This window comes from Panonychus citri, unplaced genomic scaffold (assembly GCF_014898815.1).
Source record: "Panonychus citri isolate SS breed McGregor unplaced genomic scaffold, ASM1489881v1 Contig00141, whole genome shotgun sequence".
NCBI classification, from domain to species: Eukaryota; Metazoa; Arthropoda; class Arachnida; order Trombidiformes; family Tetranychidae; genus Panonychus; species Panonychus citri.
In genome coordinates, this window is record NW_026515546.1 from 3,044,710 (window position 1) to 3,054,438 (window position 9,729).

A 9,729-nucleotide genomic window follows, 5' to 3' on the forward strand; every position below is an offset into this window, starting at 1 on the left:
TAAATCATCATCAATTATGTATGAATGGTAATGGTCAGTTTTACTTTACATTGGGCCATTGTTTTTGTGGTGTTGACCATTTGAAATATTGTCGATATATTTTTTTTATCATCACAATAACTTATTCAACTGGACATCAGCTGATATTTGTTTCATTTTCGTGACAATAAAACAAGAAATTTATCAATCATTAAGATTTTATTATTGTTTGATCATCATAATTAACTTACCTGTCAATTAACCGTCACAATTTAGCCTCAAGGTGATTACACTTATCCAGATTATGAGACATCAAATGATTATCAATATTTACCAAAGTGATGAACAATTAAACCATCAAAAAAAATTGATTGTATATCAATTTAAATTGTTAATTGTAAGTTTAAACAGTTTTACCATTGATAAGAAAAGTGTTAATTGTTAATCTTTGATTGTGATTATGCTTTAATCGTTTGTATTTTGTGATGATTAACTTTTTGATTGATTAATGAGCCTTCAATTTATCACAGCAATCAAAGTTGATTTGGTTAACAATTTAACATTATTAACCATTTGATTATCAATCAGGTTTGATTTTTATTATTATTATCATAATTTAATATCATTTATATTATCGTGATTGTAACAAATTAGCTAATTAGTTAATTATTTGTATTCGCTTGGTCTGTTCGTGTGTGTAATCAGTCATGGGTCAGTTAAGTCCAGTGATATGTTGACCAATGAATTATTTTTAATTGTGTATTAATTTGGTTATGAATTAGTTTTATTTTATTAACAATTTCTTTTCTGTCTTTGTTCATTAATCATTCAAGTAACATAATTAGTTTATTTAAATTGATTGATTGATTGATCATCTTGTATTATTAGGATGATATAAATGATGACAACAGGATGGTCACTATCAAAATTGACCAGGAAGGTAAAAATCCTATTGAATTACCTGTTTTTTTGGTCAAAACATGAAAGGAAACACGGAAACAGAATAAATCTCATGACCTCAGTGACCAGTGGTCATTTTTTCATGTACATATACTTACTTTTAATCAGCATCATTGCCTCTGACATGGCGGTGATAAAGCTTATATCAACTGAGACCTCGCAGACAAAAGTGCCGCTCGTTTGATTGTTGACCTCACGAAGGACGATCCTGGTATAATTTGACCTTTCTCTCTGTAAAATGAGAAAAGGTTGACAATTAGAACTTTCGAAAACTCTGAAGCTTAAATTTATCTCCATTACAGAATATTGAATATTAATTACAATCTTAAATTGTCAACAATTTACTTCACTTTGTATTGTAATCTCATATTCCTACCAACAGTAATTTCCACACCTCTTATTTTTTTGATTGACACTTTGATTAGAAAAATTTTTCTCAGTTAATTGTTCATGTTCTGTGTCAATATAATATATAAGCTAAGAATCAGGGGAGAAACTATGACAACAATAAACACCCTGAGTTATCTGAATGCGTTTCAATTGTAATGATTAAGATGATAACCAATGGTTAACATGTTTGTCTAATAATGAAAAGTTTGATGACAGAAAAAAAAACTTTTCCTTTGTCTGTTAATCACAATCAATGAGTTTATCATAGACACTCAATGGACATTAATTAATATCTTTGATAACAAGATGATACAATGAAAATCAATTGATTGATTGTTAGTAATCAACGGTTACAATTGAGCAAAAAAGTTAAATTGAAAATTGATCCTCAATAATCAATCAAAATCAAGGAGATCAACATATTCACCTATCACAATAACGATGATAATCAATTTCTTATCATTAATATCGATAATTTTTTCTGATTCATTTCCAACAATTTAAAGTTTCGAAAACTTTTTTCTCTTTTATAACTTTTCGATCTGATATTTCGCCCTCCAATACTCTCCCTCTTGTCTTCTTTGCCCATCTCTTACAAAATCATCCATTATGATGATAGAGATGATAAAATGTTATAATAACTTGGATGTCATCATAAGGATGATGATACTTAGATAATAATATTAGAACTCGAAATCGATTGGAAAGAAAATCAGAACTTTTTTTCCCATCTCAAACTCTTCAAAATTACCTCATCTCTTTATCTCATTCCGATGATGATGAACTTTCATCATGATAATTAACTAATTGTAAAGACTAAAAAAAAGTTCTACAAGACAATTTGATTGTTATTCAACTAATTACAATTAAAGATTTTAATGAAATTAGGGAAAAAAGTCTCTCTCTCTCTCTCTCTCTTCCTGTTAAGTAAATTTAACAGTCAAAAATCAATAGAATTGAACCTGAAACAGTTTCCCACTGCTCCTCCCATTCCCACTCCCTTTCATCATCATTACAATTATTATTAGATTCAATTAGATCCAATTTAACTTTTTATATTATTATTATTATGAATTTCTTGTTCATCGTTTCCCTTGATGTTTAATAAATTACAATAAACAGTAACAATCAAATTAAATTCAATCCAAATGATTAAACAAATTTAGTTATTTTTTTCTGTATCTCAACTCATTAAATGTGAAAGTTAATCAACAACATTGAGTTTTTTTTTGTCAATTGAAGGATATTTTCATATTTAATTGTTTTGATTGTTCCAATTCAAATTGATTAAGGGAGAAGGAGACAATTAAGTTGATTTTGTTGGTTAACTTGTCATCATTGTTTCAATCTAAATATTGATCTTGGTCTTGGATGTGACCTGAACATACAGTTTTCTGGCCTTAATCATATCGCTCAGTTGAGCATAAAATAATTACAATTATCTTATCACCAGCAACATCCCACTCCCACTCTTACTCCTCCTTGATAATCATCATCATCTTAATATGATAAAGTCAAAAGTAATCAAAGGTATCAAAAGGTAATCACTGTGGATCCAAATCTGAGTCAACCTTCAAAATCAGATTCATGGGAGTGGAAAATAGGACATTGATTATATATATAAACACCCTGAGCCCATGAATATCTAACTGAATTCTCAATGGTTCATCTTAATAATGATCAATTGATCATCAAATTTCAAATGAACTTGAACTTGAAATGATCATGAACAGATGAAACTCAAGATGTGACATAACTTTGAATGGTAAATAATGATTATTTCTGATCCATATTCAGATATTCAAATTTTATCAAGTACATGTAGCATGATGATTATAATGATAACGATTACTAGATGTCTTTTTCAGGTGATCATCATCATCAACATCACAGAAATTAATATCAAATGTATGAGTATTATCCTGAAAAAGAAGATGAAACAATGAAAAGAACAGAAAAAAAAATTTCTCATCCAATCCACTTGATCTAATGTAATTATTATGTAAATTTTGCCTGAAGCAACATTTTTGTTTTCCTGGTTTCAAGAATCAATCAATGTTAATGATCATCATCATAGTAAATATCATGCAAATAGATTTTGAATGAAATCATTTCATGATGATATCCATTGAATTTATCTATCATGAAATTATTAGAAACAATCAAACTTTGTCTATGGATTGAAGTAACTAAAAGTTATTAAATCTTTGTCTCTCATGATGATCATGGTAAAGGTAACGATATTATCATGAATTCATGATGACTTATGATCAGAGATAAACAAATTTGATTCAATCCATTGAGTTACAAGTCAACATCTCTGATTCATATCTGTAACTTTTATCACTATTATTTCAGTTTCATCATGAAAGTTATTCAATTAACTAAGAGATCCAAGTGTTAGTTTACTTTATCTACCTTGGTGTTTGTACACATGAAGACCAATCAAAGTTTTTCCAATCATCTGAATGAAATAATTTTAGAATAAAAATTTATTAAATACTTTCGATATTCTCGATTGTTACCCTGGTTATACCATGGATACTCAGGTAATACTCAGAAGTTCTGTTTTACCGGAAAGTTTAACAGGTGAATAAACTGAAGATGTCGAAATGAGAGAAATGGAAAGTTCCAATAGATAGAAAAGTTTTTGTCAAAGTTGTAAAAAGTGAATAAGAAGAGAACCAAAAAATTTGTCATCTTTTTTAAAATTTGGATACTCTAATGAGAGAGTTGATGATGATCATCATGAAATTACCTTTCAGATTGAATAGAAGCTGATTGATTGAACCATGTGGAAGAAGTTAAGAAAAAATTCCCTCCCTGTAAATGATGCGATTGAGAAAAAGATGCTCAATGATAATGATGATGGTGAAAATAATCAACAGAATAAGAAGATGAAAAAAACTAAAATGATAACAGAGTTTCCAGAATTTTTGGTCTGGTGTATGGTTTTCATCTTGATCATCATCATCATCATCATCATCATCATGAACCATATCTTGATCATATTCATTTACGGTGTTTCTGTAACAACAGTAAATCTAATTATCAAGTTTAACTGATTATCGTCTATCAGGCAACAAGATATTTACAGTTACATCAATTTACCTTGTCTCATTTTTATCCAACCTCATGAATACCCTGTTTTCATATGTGAACGTAATCAACACTCAACTTACTTTCCATCTCCTTAATTATGTTACTGTTCATGACACACTTACATGTGTGTATACCTGAGTTTGAATTGTAAGCTGAACTTTTCTTGATCGAAAACTTTGATAAAAGTTGAAATGTTCAAATATCGAACTGTTGTAAACATGATGAATCAAATGGATAAGTTTATTGTCTGTTTCAAGATTCACCAATTCCATGGTGTTGATATTGATTAATGAGAGAAATAAAAAAAAGTTCATTTAGAAATTTGTTTTCTTATATCACTGAGCAAGAAAATGACTAATATGATATAACTAACTCATCATGTAGATGAGTGTCCAGTTGATATTTACAATTATTTACTATTCCCTGGTGATAAAAGTGAAGGTGATTGACTAAACACACTCAACACCTTCAGGCTATTATAACGGTTTATTGACCAACACAGAGAAACAAAGTGAAAGGCCATCAAAAATACTATAACCGCCTATTCTGGATATAAAATAATCGTACTGACCGAATGACTTTTGTCCAACGTCACTGGTCAGTGAAATATTTACATACCCATTGACCATTAAAATTGAATATATAGTTTGATGGTTATTATCATTTTGTATATAAAAGGATTGGAAGGTAAAAATTCATCAACTCATGAATTTATATCATCTGATTTAATCAACATCATTGACCATTCATATTAACTAATCACTGACCGATTGTAACTCATAAAAACAGGAACTAAATAATAATAAAAAGAGTAACAATTAAATGTGAAAATGTAATAATAATAAATGACAATGAAATGGTCAAGATAATAAAAATCAAAAGAGTTACAATTAAATTACATTATTATTTAGATAAATTGTTAATGAATTAACTTTAATTGTCTCAAATTGTGACAATTTAATATGGTTGATGATTTAGTGATGATTAAAATTGAGTAACAAGATTGACACAAACAATCAAGATAATAAAAGTTAAATCGTATCCATTGAGAGATAATAACAGTTAATTAATTGATTAATTGGACAGAAATCTAATCACTAATTGTTTAGATTAAACTAATTGAAATTAACAAATTTAAACCAATCAAAGTGTTAATTTGATTTTGAATTGCAAATTAAATGGTCGAAACAAAAAATTATGAGAAAAAAAGTTTTTTTTCATAAGCAAAAGTTTCTCATTGAGAAAATATTGTTACACTTTTCTTGGAGTGGAAACTTTTTGGTTTCGATTCAGTGTTATTATCTTTAGTTTCATGGTGAATATGAACTTACATCGATATTAATTCCGGGCACTGGAAAGTATAAAACTTGCCTCTTTTCCTTTGGTTCATACCGATAAAATTCATTCTCTTCTTTGTACCATTTGATTGTATACAGAACTTCACCTCGAGTCAGATTATATTTACATGAGAGTTCAGCATCAGAACCATGATTCACAATCTCGGGCACTTTAAATTCAGTTATATTAACTGATTCCAGAGCTAATCCATTAACAGATTGAACCGTTAATCCGTCCAAGAGAAATTGTCCAATTTTCGATATCGAAGCAAAAAATTTGAGACGAAAAAAGTTCCAAAAAAAAGTGATTATTATATTGTAAAGATAATTAATCATTTAATTGTTTCAAATGTTGGCTCTCCTGTAAATAATTACCTTTAATGAGCATTAATAATGGTATGATAATTAATTTGAGGTTAATTAAAATAATAAATCCACTCATGGTGTTAACAGTGATGTCGATGATTATTGTTGTGTTTAGAGTTGATTTCAAATTTCATCCTGATAATCATGATAACATCAAGTCCCATTTGCTAATTGCACAATAATCACTGGATATTGATCATTACTAATCACTAATGACTAATCATCACGATTAAAACATATTAGAATGTCAAAAGAATCACCTGAGCAAAGTTTTTTAGTTTTTCCATAAAATTAAGTTAAAGTTTCGATAGATGAATATTTTTCATGGTGGTTATCAGTTGTTGAATTATCATGGTAAACTCATGATTAAAGTTGTGTAATGTGATGAAGGTTTTCACAGTTGAGTTGAGTTTCCGATTCGGAATGATTATGAATCAAGGGAAGGGAAAAAAAAAGTTTCACTTTGAAATTCAGTCTTGAAACAGATAGAGGGAGTGATAGATACATTTGAGTACATGCCCTGTAAGTTCATGAGGTAACCACCCCTTCAGAACTTGAGGTGAACTATAGTTAACATGATGCTAATAATATTTGGAATAGGAGATAGATTCTCAATCTTAAGATATTGAAATTGAACTGAAATCCGTATTTTTTTTTCTTGATTTGTTTCTCTTCCAATCTCAATCATCATGCTCATTTTTTTTCAGAAATTTCATCATGATAATAAGCACAAGAACTTTCTCCATGTATCAATGGTAACATGATACTCAAATTTCATAATAATCATAATGTGATTGTAACATTGAATCTTATTCATTGGGAAAGAGATTAAAACTTCATGGTTCAAGTCTCAACTTTTGTTTCGATAAAAATTCTGATTCTGAATTTTTTTCTTCCAGGGGGATTGATCATGTTTCCACTTTATGTATATATATATGGACGTACCTGTAGGCAGAAGTGCTCATTGAGCTCATCAGTATTCCGGAAGAGGTTCATGATTATCTCCATGAAAAAGAAACGAGTAAAAAGCGAATTTACTTCTCATCTCAATTTCAATTCTAAATTCTGATTTGAAATTCGTTGATGAACTTTCCTCAGATTTACATTTTAAGATATTTTAACTTTTTTTTTCTTCTTCAAACTAATTCGATTGATGATGAAAAACTAATTAACAACAATCTAAACTAATTGCAAATGGTAATGAACTTTACCATCTAATCATGTTTATCTGAATAATGATCATGATAGATTTCAGATGATTGTTGATTAACAATCGTAATCATTTTTGTTTAGAGACAAATCTTTTAATCTTAAAGTAAACTCATAATAATTAGATTGCTACTTGATATGAATTCATGATAAAAGATAAAAAAAGACAAAGATCAACATGATGATGATTCATTCATGAATATTCAATGAGTTCAATGATAATCAGTATGATGAATAGACTATTATTAAATGGATCAGATTGGAAAATGATAGATGATTAACTAATTGTTCCTGGTGAATGGGAACAACATTTGAAGGACCACAATCAAAACTGTAACAACGACAATTAATTGACAACTAATTTACCCTCAAGGATTGGGAGTTAATTGTAATTATCGCAGAGAAATAAAATCTAAAAACAGAAGAAAAAAAAAATAACTGAACTTATCATGTTACTCTGATTCCAATGTTTTCAATGATCAAATAATCAGGTTATTTGATTAATTGATTGTTCCTGTTGATTAACAATCTAATATAAAGTGTATTAATAAACAAGTAATATAACAATCATATTGAAATAATAGTGAAAAAAAAAGTTCTGAGTAGTTATCATATCAAATTGTTTCATGATGATAATGATAAACTAAATTGGTTTCATTAGATTTCAAGATGTTTCCTGAATTTCATGAAATGAAACAGAGTCAACAACTAACATGATTAACATACATATATTGATATAACATGGTAATGATATAATAATAATAATATCAACCATTTACCATGATTTTCATGGGCTTGGAACTTTTTTCTCTTACTCAACCAGAACTTATGAGCTTTTTTCCAAGCCCCTGGAATCGACCATGAAATAAACAACAATAATCAACTCAGAGAAACTTAGATGATCCAAGTCCAATTAAAATCTAACATTTCAATTGGATTTCAAATCAGAATTAAATATTATATACACATTTTCATGGTGAATTCATGAGGATATGATATGAACTCAGAATTGTGATTCCGATTTCCTAATGATGATTATTTCTGTGTGTGTTTCAATTGTTTCAACGAAAATAATAATGATCATCATGTTAATATAAAAGCAAGAAGAAAAAAAAATAATCGTAATGATTTAAAGGTTTTTAAACTAAATTAGTCTCATTACAATTATATCATTTTCTTGAATAACTTTTTGATTCACTTTTCAAGAGTCTTCAGATTTCTGAGCTCCATGTATTTACCATGATTCTAGTTACCAATTTTCATTTGCCCTTTTACCTCTTGGGGAAACATTGATGAAGACAATTTGTTGAAGGATAAAACAAAAAACTATCCAGTTACAAAGTTCAGTTAAAGTTCATGAATATTATCATTCTGTTCATTTTCATTACAGTTTTGATAATTTCTTGTTTCCATTGTGTTTGTGTGTGTGTGTTGGTCATTTGTTTACCGTTACTGTTGGTCAAACAATGACCATTGTTATTTGTTACTTGTTCTCGTCATTATATTTGAGTTTCAGTTTGAGTCCCAGGGTAATATTAATAATTGGCGAGTTTACAGAACTTTTTTTTTGTTTTTATCTCTTTTCTACTCCAATGTTTATCTTGACGATGAAACAAAGATTAACAATCATTAGGTCTTTACATATAAATCTATTAAATTATTATAAACATGATAATCATGTGAATGACTCTTGAGAGGAGAAGTTCAATTCTGAAATTTTGGGTGGGAAAAGTAAAATTCATGATAAAATCGGAATCAAAAGAGTTGACCAATTTCTTGACCAAATATCTGATGACGATTAAGATGAAATATTAATCGATTGACAAATTATTTTGTCTCATCTTTTTTTCTCAAAGCCAATTAATAGTTAGGATAACATTTCATCATCAAGACAATCATGATAAATGAAGATCAATATCTTTATCCTTCATCATCATCATCATCTTAATCATTAATAAGAAGAGGATAAAATTGATCACCACCATCCTGGATTATCAATGATTACATTTGGATTCTCATTTCAATATATTGAAAATTCAACTGATTTTTTTCAGAATTTTGTAAAACTATTCTGGATTATCCTCTCTTAACACCTCATAATCCATTAATTGTTATCATCACTATTATCCGAGAGTATTTAACTTTTATAATCAAATCTATTTGGATGGCATGAATTTGATTACAATAAAGATTTGGAAACTTAATCGTAGGTTTCAATAGCTCAGTTCTGATAACTTGTAATAAGAAAAAAAACCAATAATATTATCAAAATTGATAAAAAAAAGTTCCTTGTGAGGATGATACATGATAATCATCATGATTTACATGATATATAGCGTATATATTACATGGGAAGAATATGAATTTTTATCATTTGAAAAATTTT

General features: G+C 28.3%; 1 protein-coding gene across 1 annotated transcript; it reads right to left on the reverse strand.

Moving 5' to 3' along the window:
* Positions 1–548: 548 nt before the first annotated feature.
* Positions 549–6,739, reverse strand: LOC128395120 (uncharacterized). The gene is made up of 4 exons (XM_053355522.1): positions 6,144–6,739; positions 5,763–5,971; positions 1,038–1,170; positions 549–940 (listed from the first exon to the last, which is right to left on the reverse strand). Exons 1-4 carry the CDS (start codon positions 6,208–6,210, stop codon positions 864–866), a joined length of 486 nt encoding a protein of 161 aa, XP_053211497.1. The 5' UTR covers positions 6,211–6,739; the 3' UTR covers positions 549–863.
* Between the last annotated feature and the right edge of the window lie 2,990 nt (positions 6,740–9,729).